At 39.0% G+C, this 16,599-nt stretch overlaps 1 protein-coding gene across 2 annotated transcripts in view; it reads left to right on the forward strand.

Annotated features, from left to right (window-relative positions):
- MAN1A2 (mannosidase alpha class 1A member 2) overlaps nucleotides 1–16,241 on the forward strand; it is a 133,357-nt gene extending 117,116 nt beyond the window's left edge. The window contains exons 11-13 of one of the 2 annotated variants that reach the window (XM_083855076.1): nucleotides 3,002–3,174; nucleotides 10,906–11,021; nucleotides 13,867–16,241. In XM_083855076.1, the coding sequence (XP_083711202.1) occupies nucleotides 3,002–3,174; nucleotides 10,906–11,021; nucleotides 13,867–14,041 (464 nt within the window). In that variant the 3' untranslated portion in view covers nucleotides 14,042–16,241. Of the gene's footprint in view, nucleotides 1–3,001; nucleotides 3,175–10,905; nucleotides 11,022–13,514 lie in introns of both variants that reach the window. The other variant, XM_083855077.1, reaches the window with a different exon arrangement.
- The last annotated feature ends 358 nt before the right edge of the window (nucleotides 16,242–16,599 follow it).

Consider the following 16,599-nt stretch of genomic DNA (forward strand, 5'->3'; position numbering starts at 1 on the left):
AAAATTAGCAATTTATCTAAAAGTATAAGGATTTGGCAGTGCTAAATACAGCTCTCATTGAAGTCAACTTTATGTCAGTTAAAATTTTTTAAAATGGTGCTTGTTCAGCTTTGCAGTTTTGCACTGGTATGAAATTGTTTCTCATCTGCTCTCCCTGCCTAGACTATAGTTTAACAGTGCTATTAATATGAAAATATTTGGATTATTCTGTGACCACTGTAGCATTATAAAATGGCCTTAGATGGCTCTTGGCATAGAGAATGGCCACTGAAAGGGATTGTGCCCATAACAGTTTCTTTTCTTTAGTCAGCTATGAGCAGAAATGCTGTGATTAATTTTACATCCTTGGTTTCAGATAAGAATTCAGTGAAATCATCACAATATGCAGAGGTCACCCATCCTTGGGTAGTTTAATTTCTTGTAGTGCCCAATAGCATTAGGAGTAGATGTGAGTAAATAATTAAAGATTTAATGCATAAGCAGGCTCCAAAGCAAGAGAGAACATCACAGGTTCTGTAGGTGGTGGATCACCAGAGCTGCCTGAAAGCCAGCTTCTTTTGTGGCTAAAATAGCAGTCATGTTTCCCTTATTTCCAAGAGGCTTATTAACAAGTGTTTTACTAAGGCCCATTAGGGACATTAAACAGGTACCTGCATGGAGGATAAAAATGGGCATAATATAAAAAACAGAATAGCGGTAAATAATTCACTCTTGCAGTGGATAAATGCTGGTTAACCAGCAGTATTCTGATATATCTAATATATATTTAGACATATGTGTATAGGTGTAAAATGTGTACTATAGTAATACACATTATAAGTATATATACTATATTTACATTTAATATTTTAATGTGTATTATATATAAATAAAGCATACACATATATAAATGATCAGAAAAGGGCAGGAACAGTAAGGTAAGTGTGCTGATATTAGAAAAAAAAAAAGCACTACACAGGGACCTTATGAGGTTCAGTGACTGCGTAATAAATTGCTAAATTAAATCCAGTGTAGTTAAATGTAAAGTGAGGCACCTATGAAAAAATTATTTCTAACTACACATATTAAATGATGACTGTTAACTGACCATTGCAATTCAGGAAATTGCTTTTGAGATTATGAAAATGTCAACTCAGTAGCTCTCAGGAAAAACAAAATGAGAAAGAGCAAAATAGAAAATGTCATTATGTCACTGCATTAATCTCATCTGCACTTTTTTTTGCTGTATTTGCTGGTCCTCTCTCATTTTATAAATGATATAGTAAAATTGGAAGAGTTGCAGAGAAGGGCAAGAAGATTAACCAAAGGCAGGGAACAGTTTCCATTCAAGGCACAGCTGAATTGGATAGTATTATTCAGGGTGGAAAAGGGACCTTCTAGGTAGAATTCAGCAGATTTGCAAAATCACATAGGGATTGGAGAGTGGTTCTGCATCAAACAGTTATCAGAGATGTGGAGCTCCTTAGTACAGGTTGTTTTGGATGCTCAAGGCTTACACAGATTTAAGGAAGCACCAGGTAAGTACTTGGGAAATAAATCTATTAAGATTTACTGACCACCTTAAAATTATGTTTAGTTTGGGAGAAGTCTTAAGCTCAAAAACAGTAGAGGCTGGTAGAAAAGATGGAAAAAGTTATCTCACACACTTGACCAGTGCTTCCTTTTTCCCATTGATGTCTGATTTTGGCTATTGTTGGAGATGTGATACTAGAGCAGACAGAATTCCATCTGGTCCAGTATGACCATTCTTATATTCAGAATTTTGGATGGGTAGAACTCTGTATCTATGTATCTCCTCATTTAATAGTGAGATTTATTTAAATTTTTAAGTGAAACTGATGACTGGGCCCGTTTTGAAAGAAGTGCAAAAAACATTTCTCAATGGAGTTTCCCTTACCGTTCATGTGACTGAAGCAGAGTGATGCTTTTACTTTTGGTGTCCAGAGCCATAATCCCTTGAAACAAAAAGATTAAGGAACTTCTTTTGGAGATTTTCTGCTGGGTCGTGCACTGAGAGTTGCTCGTATTTTTCAATATAGTATTCTAAGGTTCCCCTTTCAGACCTGTGAAATCATGGTTAATTTGAACCTCCAGCCCATAGGAATTACATGATTAATTGCTTTGATAAATTTTAAAGTTCAAGTGCAGCTTCAGAGTTCAGCGCCTTAAAAATTCTCCGCCAAAGCAAATGGTGGGGTGCAGTTGTAGATAAGTTAAATTAATATTTAACATTATTAATGATAAATTTGAGGACCAATGTGCAGCTGTCCAATACAAAATATGTGTAATTGCAGCTTCATATTATTGACAGTTTTTCTACAGGTGTGTTGTTCTTACATGAGTAGTCTTCCAGGTCCTGTCACAGGCCCTTTACAGGTTCCTTTAAGGGCTTAAATAGTGAATCTCTTAGTTCAGAGATTTATTTTCAGGTGTACTTAAGGCCTCATTGCCCACCTGTAAACCCTTTACTTGAAGATCACAGCACATCAGTTACAGTGGCCTGACAGCATGTCCTTAAGCCAACAGTTTGAATAAAGATACAGATTATTTGGGATGATGCTACTTGGTCTAGTTCCAGGATCTTTTCCTGCTGAGCTGGGTGAGATCAAAGGACAGCAAAAGCTGTGATGACCCTTTTTTTCTTTTTTTCTTTTTTTTTTTTTTCTTCTTGTAAAGAACTGATGTTGGTCACTTCCATTTTATCCTATAATTGAATGTGTTAGTGTGTTTATATTCTTAGTGTTTCATTAGTTTTCAAGAGGATTACTATAGTCCTGTCAAAACAGGTAGTTTTCTCACAGGAATTGGATAAATTATTCATAAGAAAAATTATAGACCTCAACAGTAGGAAATATTTATGAGACTGCTTATAGACTAGCTAGGTTCTGTTTTTTTCACAACCTTGGGATATAGTCTCTCACCCATCTTTCCTGCAAAGACTGGTATGGAACAAATTTTTTCTTATTTTTGTTTTTTTTTTGGTTGTTTGTTTCCTCTGCAGCACTAAAGCTGGGCCCAGAAGCATTCAAATTTGATGGTGGTGTGGAGGCGGTGGCAGTACGGCAGAATGAGAAGTATTACATCCTGAGGCCAGAGGTGATTGAGACCTATTGGTACATGTGGAGATTCACCCACGATCCCAAGTACAGGCAGTGGGGCTGGGAGGCAACACAGGTAACTGTACTAATTGTCTGTCACTAATGTAATTTTGTGTATTTCCCCTTTGAAGCTACTTCATGGTACTGAAACACTTTGAGTGGTAATTGATTTTCACAGGTTCCTGTAAACCGGGATACAGGTGAGGGTGCACACAGTTATTGCTATTTTGCATCTGCTGAGTCAGATGCTCAGGTGAGAGGTGCATTCAGCATTATACAGCTCATTTTAGGCATGGAAATAGAACCTCCTAGTCATGACTTCTGCTGTTGTCAGTAGTGCACAGCCCCCAAGAGTTTCTCTACATCCCTTGCTATTGCTCCAGCGGTCTTTGGAAACAGCTCAAAGCCAGTTTCAGAGATGAGAATAAGCATTAAAGATAACAAGACAGTAATGAAATATTTTGACTACAGCCAAAGGAGGTGAGGGAAAAGCCAAGGAAGAGACAAACCAGGAGACAGAATGAGTTTGTTCTGTGGCTAAAACCCAGTTTTGCTCCAAAAGCAAGAGATCAAGAAAAGGTGGGAAGAGATCTGTTGAGATATCTCTATTCAGAATATTTAGCCAAGCTCATTACCACCCATCCCTCAGCACATCTGCACCTAGAAGAGGCCAGGTATTTTTCAGCTGTGTCTTATCATGGTTTTGCCTTTTAGTCTGTTTTGTTCCAACCAGAATTATGTTATTCTGGAGGCAGGTTCCACATTTGTAGCACTTGTATTCCAGAATGCATTGCTGCTGTCTCTGAAACATCAAACATTGAGTCTCATCATCCCTGCTGCCTAAGCTATGCATATTTCTAATATTGCAAAGCTAATAACCTACTCCTTGCCTGTGTAGATAATACAGATACTTGCTGATCCAACACCAGCTCCTTTCAGAAGCTATGGCTGGATGATCTGAGCTGAGGTGGGGTCCTTTGTAACAGGTTACAAATTCACAATTGTGAATTCACAAATGTAAAGATTTTCAGGTCAGGATCAGTCTCTTAAGTACACTGCAAAGTGTGTCTTTCAATTGCGTTTTGTTCAGTTTTCTCCATTTGCTTTCATTATCTTGGTCCCCATTAATGCTTTCAAAACAAACCCTCCCTTCCTCCTCCCCTGCCTCCAATTTTCTCTGTGTGTGGGGTAGGACTTCATTTTATCCTTCTGTCAACCTCCATCGAAGTTGTAAATCAAGCAGCCCATGTGCTTAATTGCCTCTGTCCTTACAGACTGCCTTCTTCTGCTTGTTTTCTTGATAGAAGATTTCTTTATCAAACATAACCATAAAATATTTTTGACTTCTTCATAAGTGGTTTTGCAAACTCCTCCTTCTCACAATTAGGAATTTTTCTTGCCCTATCGTCATACTGACACAAAAGCTTAAAGCTTTTTGTTCCCCAGGATTTTCTGTTCATTGCATATAGATAATAAGTTCTTGTGTTTATTCCTCACACCTACTCACTACTTTTTATTCTTCCCTATCACACACAGCTCTGGCTGTGTTTATTCCATCATTTATAAATAGAGAAGAATCTGGTGTGACATGCAGAGCAGTTGGCTTACTGCTATTGTACAACACTGTGTGAATTTGTCTTCCTTTTGCCTTCCAGTCTCTGAAGCATACTTGTATTTATTATCTACTTTTTTTTTTACAAAACAGATGCACTTTAGTGCAAATCCTATGCTTTGTCCAAGGCCTGTTTTATTATATCTCTCCAAATACAGTGTCTGTGGGGGAAAAAACAGGAAGTTCAGTCTTATATTCCCTCAGTGATCATAAATCCCTGTGACAGGGTCTCTGTCTCTTCCCTGATGAAAAAAAAGGCTAATTCTCCCAAATACTGTACTTAGCACTAGAGACAACATTCATCTCAATTGTATTGGGCCAGTCAAATTGGATGATGGTGTGCTTGGGGGCTGGCTGAAGTATTACAGAAATATGCGTGCAAGATACTTTCTGTATTTACAATACAGAAAATGACTAAAATCCTTTTCAGGCTAATTATTTGAAAGCAATGAGAGCCACCACTTCACAATAGGCATGTAAAGCCAATTACTAATCTGAGCTGTGTGAATGAAGGGTTCAATTACGAGTTGTGGACTTGTGTATCTCACTAAGTAGGATTGCACCACAGAGGCTGCTGAGTTCATCAGAGCTTCTACTAACAGTGAAAATAAACAGACAAGACCTGAAGCTCAAGCTAATTTCAGGCAATTTGAGGATTGATAGTAAGATGGAGTGGAAAGACCTGTAGCTCTCTGCCCTCATGAGACCTCAGCTGCACCCAGATCTGGGATCCTCAGCACAAGAAAGACCTGGACCTGTTAGAGCACGTTCCAGGAAGGGACACAAATATGAGCCAAGGGTGGGAGCACCTCTCCTACAAAGACAGGCTGAGAGAGCTGAGGTTGTTCAGCCGGGGGAAGGGAAGACTCCAGGGAAACCTCATTGCAGCCTTCCAGTACCTAAAGGGAGGTTATTAAAAGAAGGAAGATAGTGTTTTTATATGGGCAGATAGTGACAGGACAAAAGGCAATGGTTTTAATGTAAGAGGACAGATTTATACTAGATGTTAGAAAGTGATTCTTTACTGAGAGGGTGATGAGGCACTGGAACATGTTGCCCAGAGAAGCTGTGGATGTAAGTGTTCAAGGTCAGGTTGGATGGAGCCCTGAGCATCCTGTTCAGTGACATCCCTACCCATGGCAGTGAGGTTGGAACTAGATCATCTCTGAGGTCCTTTCCAACTGAAGCCATTCTGTGATTCTACTTACTGAAGAAGAGTAGACAGAAAAGAGCCAGACACAGGTTGGAGGTAAAAGAAATATGGTTTCACAGTTTCATGGGTTAGAAGCTGTGAGTACGACAGCTGGTGAAGAAACTGGCTCAGTTTCTATGGGCATGTTGTTGGCACAGTCAAGAAAAGTCACATATGCCACAAAAAACACCCTCAGAGAAACTGAAGGAGCTGGGGTCCAATCTAGAGGCACATCAAAATTTATTTTCAAAGAACTTAGGTTCACGTTGACCTCCCTGTATGTCACAGGCACTGAAATTTCACTTTATGTCACTTTTGAGTGGAGACATGTATTTGGCAGGAGTATTCTGTTGAATATTCTCCTGTTCTATTCTGTATTTGAATAAAGGAAACTAGAAAATCTGCTGCTTCTGGTAGCTTGTTCCATTATTTATTTATTCTTACAGTTAAAAAAAAAAACCCTGTGTGTTATTTCCCATTTGAATTTGCCTAGTTTCAACTCTCAGTCACTGGATTTTCCTATGACTTTCTATGCCATTTTAAAATCTCTTTTCTCCCATGTTTTCTTTCTGAAGAATTTTCATAGATTATAATAAGCTAAGTGCTGACTCTTCTGAAGATGCTAAACAAATTGTGTTGTCTTTCACTGTAAAACGTTTTCTCCAAATGCCTGCACCTACATTAATTCATCATCCTCCTGTAAAAATGAATTTAAAAATTGCATACTCCAGTTTTGACTTCAGAAAAAAAAAACAACTTAGCCTGTACAAAAATAAAACTATGTCCCTGCTGCTCTCTCCCTGTTTACTGTCCCTGTGTGTATCTGCACAATGTCCTAGCAGGAACTCAGACTGAATTGTCCTGCATGGCCATGGAAGTCTTTGTCTTACATGGCCATGGAAGACCTTTGTCTCTGCATTCCATAGGTTGTCTCTACCTTCCAGGCTAGCCTGGGTCTGCAGTTACACAGTCTTGATGACTGGATTTAGGATTATGTGCCTGGTTTTATGAAACCCATTTAATTTGGCACCCAGTTACCAGCAGATTACACTGTCTGCTGTTATTTACGTCTGTCATTTTAGCTAGCAGCAGTGTTGCAGTGATTGATAAAACTTCAGACTGCTCCTTGTGGATCTCTGTGAGAAGCAGCTCTATTCTGTGATCATTTTGCATTGCCAGTTCTTTCTTAGAGCACTGTCAGTCAGTTTTAAATTGAATTATATTGATATGGTATAGTGCTGCCTTGTCTTCTCATAACATCTTAAATACCATGTCAATTGCCTTAGAAGCTTTTACGTTTATTACAGTTCTGCAGTTACCTTTATTTGTCAAATTTGTAGTTCTCAAAGAATGAAATCAAGCTTATGACCAAGATAGTTTTCTATAAAACCATGCTGATTGGTTTATCCTCTAATTTTTATATATATATATATTCATGTGTTTCTGTAATTGATTAGAACTAACATCAGGTATGCCATCCTAAAATTATTCAGTCTGCCAATGCCTCTTAATGCCCTTCCAGTAATCTTGGAGCTTCCCTGTATTCTAGGGTGCAATAAATTTAGCGTTATTTTATCAGGGAGACTGGCCTTCAGCTCTGGAGTGAAAGTATATCTGGGTGGCAAATCAGATGCCACTACACCAAGTACTCTGAGATCTGTGTGCTGAAATTTTCAAGTGGCATTTAAGCAGCTTGTCTGTGGCACCAAGCTTTTCAGCCAGTGTCCTGAAGTTCTGTACAGCTCTGAGTCAAGGGCAAATTATTTGTTCATGTTTTAAAATTTTCTGTTTGGATGAATAGCCATAAAGCAATCTTTCAGAGGCTTTTTTTTTCCTGTACAGTTCATTATGTTCATTATACCTGTATTTTGTAGAACTCTGACCAGCTAGGGTAAATCCTTTGCCTATTCTGAACACAAGTCTGCCTTCCCGAGGAGAAATTTCTGAAGATACAAGGTTACTTGGTAACTGTAAAGAAAAAAAAAAAATATAAATGATACACTTTATTTCTCCAGGCTTGTAGGCCTGCTGGCTTCACCAGTGTTGCACTTAGTCACCCAAGTATGAGACCTCTACAGCACAGAGCAGGATCTCAGTGCTATCCATTAGCTACAATTTCCAAAATAACAAGTTTTGTCTCTTACACTGGCTTGGGGATTTAATTCTTCTGGAGGAAGGAGACGGTTGGTACCATGTATTTATTCCTTGTTTTCATTTTGTCATGGTCACTAGCAGGGTTCTCCTGTACAGGCTGTGGCACACAGCATGAGGGTCACTCACGAGTTAACCAGAGAAACTCTGTCCTGATCAAACTGTATGCTGGGAATTCTGGCAGGAGTTGTAACCACTGGGACTTCCTCCTCCATCTTGCCATGCTTCAGAGCAGACACGAGGTTATATTCTGCATTATTATAGAAGGGAATAGTGGCAAGAACAGGCACTTCAGTTTCTGCCTATGAAACGAAAGTGCTTTGGCTCTTGTTTATTCATATAACACCTGCCTGGGGGCTGCAGGAGTTCTGGGGAGGGATATGCAAATGGTTCTGTAAACACCATATGCATTATTTCTTCAGAAGTTAAGCAATTCATTTTTTTCTTTCCTTTTTGTTGGTTGATTGGTCTGGTTTGATTTTGTGTAGAGAGGGTGGTGTAGGGGTTGTTGTTTTGTTGATGTTGTTTGGGTGCCATGTGGTAACTAGCATCACTTTTGTTGTGCAAGAGTGAGCAGACAAAAAGATTGTCGTGCATTTGGTGCTGTTGGATTAGATGTGTCACATACACCTTTCTCTTCACTGTAGAGAAAATGTGATCAATGCAGATCTTAGCATGTGAGTAGTCTCAGTGTAGCCCTATCCTGCACCAGTAACCAAATCTGAAAAGTATTCATCCAGACATTTTATCCTTTTAAACTCAAGTCCCAACAAAAAACAGAGTGTTTCCATCCAAACTTGGAGAAAGCTGTGTTTGAGATAAGGAATTACAGCAAGCATTAGATTTTGCCAAGAAAGAGTGTACCTTTCTTGGCATAAGTTCAGGCTCTAGAGCCACAGCCATTCCAATAACATCCTTTTGCCAGTCTCTCCACTTGCTTTTCTAGAAACCTTGCTCTTTGGAAATTTGAAAGAACTTTGTACGGTCTGGACCACAATTATTCTGTGGTCCATGAAGAGTCTCAGATTTCCACAGGGTAACAGTGTATTCTAGGAGGAGATCAGCTGTAGCACCTGCTGTGCTGTGACTTACTGTCCTGGGTATCCTGCTCAACTTCTCGCTTTTCCTCCTGATTTCAGTGACAGCATCTGCTGACATTCTTTGGGCATTTGTGTAGTCCTGGTTCCGTGTCTGAGGTGTTTTGGTTTTCTGAAATTCCTTTCCCAGGGAATTTTCTGTAAAAAGGAGAAATGTTTTTGTAACTGTACCTATGTTATTCATTCCTTTTCCTAGGAGGGACTCCTTCTTGATGTCCCTCTGGTCTGACCAATGTGATTGAAGAGGTTTGCCTTTGTTTCACCAATCAAATTGATCTGTGTGAAATGGTATAAAAGGGAGACACATTCCAAAAATAGAGGAGTCATTTTCACCCTTCTGAATCTTGGAGTCTGTGTCGTTGTGGTGTAAAACAGTGTCACATTTGTCCAGTGGAAAATTCCTCTTTGCCTCTCAGTATTTCTAGTATGTAAAGGCGATACTGAGGTCCTTGAAGAGTTAGTTTTCATTGAATCTGTTTTCTCTGCATAAAAAGGGTATAATTCAAAATTTATTTGCTCCCCTGCCTTGACTCCCATCAGCTTCTGCTGAGTATAACTAGCAAAAATCAGAATTAACAAAAATGTGGGCCTAAAGCACCATGTGGAGAGGAGCTTCACACAAGGCTATAAGGCTGAATCATAGATTACTGAGCTACAGGTGGCTACGTTCTGTCATTGATAATGATAGACAAACCCGAGATAAACATTTTCCTCCATCCCTGCTTCTTTTCTGTCCCTGCATGAATCTATTAAAAGAGTTGATGTGTGCTGAGGAAGCACAGTCGAAGCAGCAGGGAAGCACAAATAACCTGTGAATCATTTCAGAGTCGTTTCTTCGGTGCCAGTTTTAATGGCTGATATCCTTGTGTGCTGTAGGGTCGTGCGTGTGAGTGGAATAATGAAAGTGTAGGCGAGAGGTGCTCTGAGCTACTAACACTTTCTTTCCAGTCTTCTCTCCCATTGTTCTTTTCACAGTACTGTGTTGGAGCTGGGGTGGGGGCAATCCATTGGCCCCTTCCTTCATGGAATGTGTATGGATTTAAATTCCATGCTTTAAAGGTAAAGAGCTCTGCTGCAGAGCTGCAGACTTGACTTTCAGCTATATAAAGGGGAAACAGAGAACAGCATATGTAGGAGAGGGAGATGAGGAGAGAAAGCAGCAGCTAGAAGAGTTTACAGGATGAAATCAACAGTCCATAAAGATAAGTACAGTATTTTATTTCTACTTTCAGTAAGACTCCATGACTAGCTACCAGTCAAAGAAGTCCTGTAACTCTTCAGAGTCTTCCAGCTCCAAACTCCAGGGATGTTTGTTACCTTCCTGTGCACATCATAGCACTTACTGCATTGATTTGACTGATGGATGTTCCTAGTCTGTGTCACCAATGAGGAACTGCATGAGCTTAGAGAAAAAGTCTACGGAGTTCTTGTCATGTCATCAATATCAGCCAACAGTAAATACACAGGAAAGAAAGTGCTCTTCCCCAGAATACTTTCTCAGCATGTAGCAGTTTGCCAAATGTGGTGTCATTAATAACCCTGGAAGGATGCTACTTCTATATGTGTTCAGTCTCTTTTTCTTTTTTTTTTCAGCGTAAACTGTTAATGTCCGTAGCATCCTTCAACAAAGAGATTCACAGCAAAAAAATACAGCACAAAAAGTACCACCTTCTTTGTTGATCAGGCTTGATGCTTAAAGTTTCCAAATTTTGTTCTAAAGTTAAATTCTCTTTTCCCTTTCTTGTTTTTTTGCAGGCAATTGACAAGTATTGCCGAGTTAGTGGTGGCTTTTCTGGTGTCAAGGATGTCTATTCATCATCTCCTACATATGATGATGTACAGCAGAGCTTTTTCCTTGCTGAAACTTTGAAGTAAGTCCTTTTCACTCCTGCATCTTTCTGTAAAAGCTCACATCTAAATTCTAGAAGAATGTAGTGGCTCCACAGGTAGCTAATGGAGACAAAGACTGATTTTGAGTATTAGGAGCACAAAATGGAACAAGGTGAAAGCAGGTCCTGAAAATAGCAGTTGTTGTGTCTAATTCAGGCATCACAGCATGTTTCACTGGGAAAAAGGGGCTCCAAGTTCATCATGTGTAAAAGGATAGTGTGCCTATTCTATCCTGCTGGCTCCTTACCAAATTCCTTTATGTAATCACAATACTTTGTTGCCTCGTGTTACCATTATAAAAAGAAAGTCAGCCACTGCTACCTCCTCTGTTGTCTTCTTTAATTTTATTTTGCTTACTCCTTCAAGTTCATTTTCTGGAGACTAAAAGCAGTGGTCCCAAAGAGAGAGACAGCAGTTTCAAACAGGTCAGGTCAGAGAAACAGTACCTCTCCAGGAGCTGATGGTATATGATTGATCTGCCTATAAAGACCAAATGAGATAATGAAATCAGCTCCTAAGGGACTTCTGTGGTGGCAAGGCTGACTTTTGATATATCACCAGAATCCTGTCTGCATCTTAAATAATCACAAGGAGATCTGAAAATTCACTGATGCATCATTCAGTAACTGGATATAGTATAGTGCAAGCATTGCAGATGGTGGCAGTTCTAGGGAAGAACTCAGAAATTTTTACTGACTTTTGGTTTAGAAAAATTTTCTGCTTGTGAACAAAATGAATGCTTATTGAAGAGCTGGATATTAGATGGTTTTGACATAATGCAATTGGCATAGCTCAAACCAGAAACTGGTTTCACATTGAGATAAAGCAGAGAACATAAGGTCAAGCAAGATAGCCCAAATGAAAATAAAGACAGAAGGGTTGGGTGTGATGTCATGAGGAAAAATGCAGCTGTTTCTCAGAAGAGGGGCATAAAATATGTCTTAAGAAATACTTGCTATAATATTTTATGCTATTGGTGATTACTTCTGCATATTCGTTCCTCTCAAATTCAAATTTGGTAACTGTTCCAAATATGCTTTGCTGCTGCTTGGATACTTCAATTCATTGGAGATACACAGCAAATTTGAGAGGTTTGAGCAGTACCTGGCATGAAGGTACCTGTTGAGTGGGAAGGACCAAGATGGAGAAATGGGTTGCTTAAGTTATTCAAAGGAAAAGTGTGAATCAATTGAGGAAGGTGAGTTTGAGTAAGATGAAATATTTCTGCTGTGGTGAGAAAGAGCTTGGAAAGCTGCAGCAGGAGAGAGCGAGGCAGAAGTACTGAGGAAAGGAAGGGCCTGATGCTTTAAAGACAAATGAAGAGTGTGGAGAGGGAGATGAGATATGTGTGACAAAACTGAATCATCTCTGCAATAAATTTTTTATCTGTAAACAGTAAACAGATGAGGAAGGAAGGAAAAAGCAGGGCTCCACTGACTGGATTGTGGATAGAACTGGCAAATAAAGGCAGTGGAAGAATTGATCAGACAGTGACACATGTCTGAAAGCAGCAGACACTCCCAGTGTCCTATGGAGAGAGAGTGAAGGAACAGCAGAACAAGTGTGCACATTCTGGATGTGGCAGAGTCCACTAATGGGAGTGACACCCTTTCCTTGTCAAGTGCAACAAGAGCTGTCTTTTTCTGGATGGCAGGGAAGCAAGAAGGAGTAGAGAGATCCTATGCACCCACACTGTTGTACTTGCACTCACACTATCAGGTTTTCTGTAGCAAGGGAAATATTTTTTGTGTTTTAGCTTGCATTAGGAAACTTTGACAGATCCCTACTACCAGTATGTCCTACAGACTTATAGCACAGCCACATTCAAAAGTGTGCATTAAGAAACAAGAAACAACAAATACTTTTTTTTCCTGCATATGTCCAGTAACCCTTATTTTGTTTCATGCTTCATGTGCTCTGCATTGTATTATAATATACAAAATTGGTGAAAACCCTCTGCACAATCTGTTGTCCCTGTCACCAGAAGCTGAACCAGCTTCCAGAACGGTGATGACAAATCAGATACCTGCCGTGATTTTGTAGCTTCTCTTGTGCTGCCATGAAATCTTTGGATTAAGAGGCTTAGTCATTTTCAAGTGGGTTTACTCCTTTAAGAAAAGCTTTTTGATGACTTCTTCTCTGCTCTCCTGTCCCCCAAATACTTGTGGTTGATGTCTTGATGTTTGTTTTACACTGCAAATCTTTGAAGGGAGACTCAAAAAACAAAAGTTTCTTGGAAAGATTAAAATACTGTCTTTATAATAACATTTTTATTGAAGGGCTTTATCATAATAAAAATAATTCAGATCATCATAATAGGGAAGGTTGAATGTGTGCTGTACAAAGATTGAAATCAAGTAATTTGTTTATAGGTTTAGCTGCTAAACTGTGGGGGCTGAAGCTGCTCTGTTGCCCCTGCCTACCTGTGCTCTGCTTTAATACTCTTTCCTTTTCATCTCTGTCTTGGTATCCAGGTATTTGTATCTGCTTTTCTCCAATGATGATCTTCTACCATTAGACAACTGGGTTTTTAACACAGAAGCTCATCCTCTGCCTGTTTTACATTTAGCCAACACCACACTGTCAGGAAATCCTGCATATCGATAAAAGCAGCTCTATGAAGAGGAAGAGAGACTGTTTTCAGCTCTGTTTTGTTTACATGGACCACTTGAGACTTTAGCAGGAGGGGAGACAGACAGACACTTGGTAAACCTAGACCCCCGAGTCAAGCAAGTATTGGCATGGGAAATGAAGCTCTTCAACATATAAATAAGTTAAAAGTTCTGTTTTATACATGACCAAAACACGTGAGTGTGATTTTTGCAGGATGGAGACTTCACACGCTTTGAATCCTGGCAAGACATGGAATCTACAGATAATATTAATGCAGCAGCACAAGGAAGAAGAGGCTTTCCCATCCAGGGAGAGGAACTTGCTGCTTGCTGTTGCAAGGAACAACACACAGTCACCTCTTCAGATTGGGTGGGTTCCAAATACCTAGGTTTTCTTTCTTTCTTTCTTTCTTTTTTTTTTTATGATGGCATGAACAAAGCAACAAAAAAAAAGCAACACCACTGCACCAGCAGCATCAGGATATGAAATTTTTTCTGTACCTGTCTGAATTTTCTAAGGTGCATCTATTTGTCCAGACTGGCAGCCATTCTCAGAGCCTCTAATCTGTTAGAGCTAAACTCTAAAGAACAAGACTCCTCATTTTCCCTTTTCTAATGCTTATATCCAAAAAGAAAAAAAAAAATTAGTAAGCATTTGGTTAGTCGTTCACTGTCAGCAGAGTGGGCTTAGTTCATTTGGCAAGCTCAGTCAGAGTCTGGAGCATATCACAGGAGTAGGAAGGAGCCTGTTTCCCTTCCTCACAAATTATGTCACATGAAAAAAAACATAGTCTTCTTCGTCCTGGTTCTTTTAGCTAAATTAAAAGAGATGACAACATGGGTATAACTGTTTCATGATTTATATACGGGGGTACAGTATATGGAACTAAAAGAAGCTCCCCTTGAGCTAAGCAGTGAGAGCTTGCAGTTCTGTATTTTTGTACACAATCTGTTACATTTCATTCCTTGGGTTCCATTCACAGAACCTTATTTGCAGGTGTATATGTGTCTGACAGAAGCCAAAAACTGCCTTTGATTTACTTTACAAAACTTGCTTTTCCTCTGGGTGCTGCATTACAAATCCAGCATGATCTTTGGAAACAGCCTAAGATCTCTCACATCTGACTGGAAAAAGAAATGGAAGAGTCTCTTCTTACATTAATTTATGATGCTGCTACTTGCATGAGGTTTTTTCAAATACTTCATGGCTGGGCTGGGTAGTATCACTTAAATTGAGTCTTTTTCAGTCTTCATTTATTTGCTAAAAGAAATTTCATCTTTCCAGATTTTTAATCTTTTCAGTTTTGTCTTTCTCAATCTCCTTTTACTGTTGTTCAGAACCCTTAGAGCTCAAATTCTTCTTTTTACTCCCCTATATAGCTCTCAAATCTTTTTGCCATGGTGACTGCCCCCTTTGCTGAAAAACAGCCTTTAGGTGCTGGTTTCCTTTCTAATTAGTGCAGAGGTTGAGTCTTTAAAACATCTTGATGATGTTTTTGTACTGAAGCAAGTGGAAGAACTCTTCAGTGAGCTACAGTGGTACAGCATCAGATTTAAAGGCAGTGAGTGCTATTTTTCATCCTCAAAAATGTTTTTATATGAAGTTTCATATAAAATAAACTTTTCTTCTTATCATAATACATCTGACTGTACCGTTTCCCCAAAAAAATATTCTTTATTTGTCTGTGTCACTAACTTAGACATAGAAATCATCATGTCATCTAACTAAAAATGCTATCAGATGTTTTTTTCCAGATGGTCACTTTAGTTTAAGAGGAAGGAAACATGGAGCTTGGGAAAAGTTTCAGTCTCAGTGTTTGTACTTTGATACCAGTTACTTTGTTACTGTAATTTGCAGAAGTATCCTAAAAATAATTTGAGAACTTATGAAGTAATTGATACAGTAAATAATACTGATTTCAGTAATTGTTTATTTAAAACTAGAAGTAGCTTAATAAATGGATTCTTCTTACTGCCCCCATGTTAATTTATTTTTCTAATTATTATTCAGGGACTTACTGAAGAACTAGTAATTTTTCATTTTCCCAAGTTCAGATATGCTGTATTTTCAAAATGTTTTTCTGATCCCATGAGAACTGTTATTAGTTTAAAACTGCATTTGATTGCCTTGTTCTCCTACATGTCTCTGGGTATATAGGAGTAAGAGGAAAAGCAGACCCTTCTGTTTAAAAAAAAAAAAGAAAAAAAAAGAGGAAAAATAATAAAGGCACTTCCTGCCCCATTGACCAATCCGTGTAGTCCTCCTGATAAATGCAGGTGTAGAATGGCTGCCAGTCTGTTCAGAGAAAGGTCAAGGATGGAATTCTGGAATTCCAGAAAGAGCAAACTTCTTATCATTGCTTCTCCTCCATCCCCCTCTTGTGAGTTAAAGAGGAACCCTTCAAATTTAACTTCTCCATGAATCCAGTGGGTTAACTTACTGACACAAGAATGCCTGAATTGAGGACTAAGCCATTTCATGTTGTGGGATGGTGTTCTCAAAGCAGATGTACAATACTGCTATTTCTTCTTTGTGTAGATAAGGGGCAGGTACCAAATAAAGGATATTTGTTTCTTGTTTTCCAGTTACCCCAACAACAGTCAGTTTGTACTCCATCACTCTTTAAAATACCAACTGTCCTTTTCCTCCAGAAGCTAATGATGTGCAGAGTCTATAAAAAATAATACATATTAAGGACTAATTGCTGTGTCTTTCATAAATTTCATCCTGAGATTTCTTAGATCAAGCACAGTTTGAAGGTAATGGGTTCTGGGTGAGGTACGTGCTTAATTACCAAGCACCACTGATACTGAAAGTTCTGACTGAAGTGATGTGCCCTCATTCTGAGTCCTTCACAGAAAAGTAGGTTCTGATCTGCAAAAGGTCATTGTGTGCAACCCAAAGTTCAGGCCGTTTTCCCTCTGGGTACATAAGGTACAGTAGAAG

This window comes from Zosterops lateralis (genome assembly GCF_965231275.1).
Source record: "Zosterops lateralis genome assembly, chromosome: 2".
NCBI classification, from domain to species: domain Eukaryota; kingdom Metazoa; phylum Chordata; class Aves; order Passeriformes; family Zosteropidae; genus Zosterops; species Zosterops lateralis.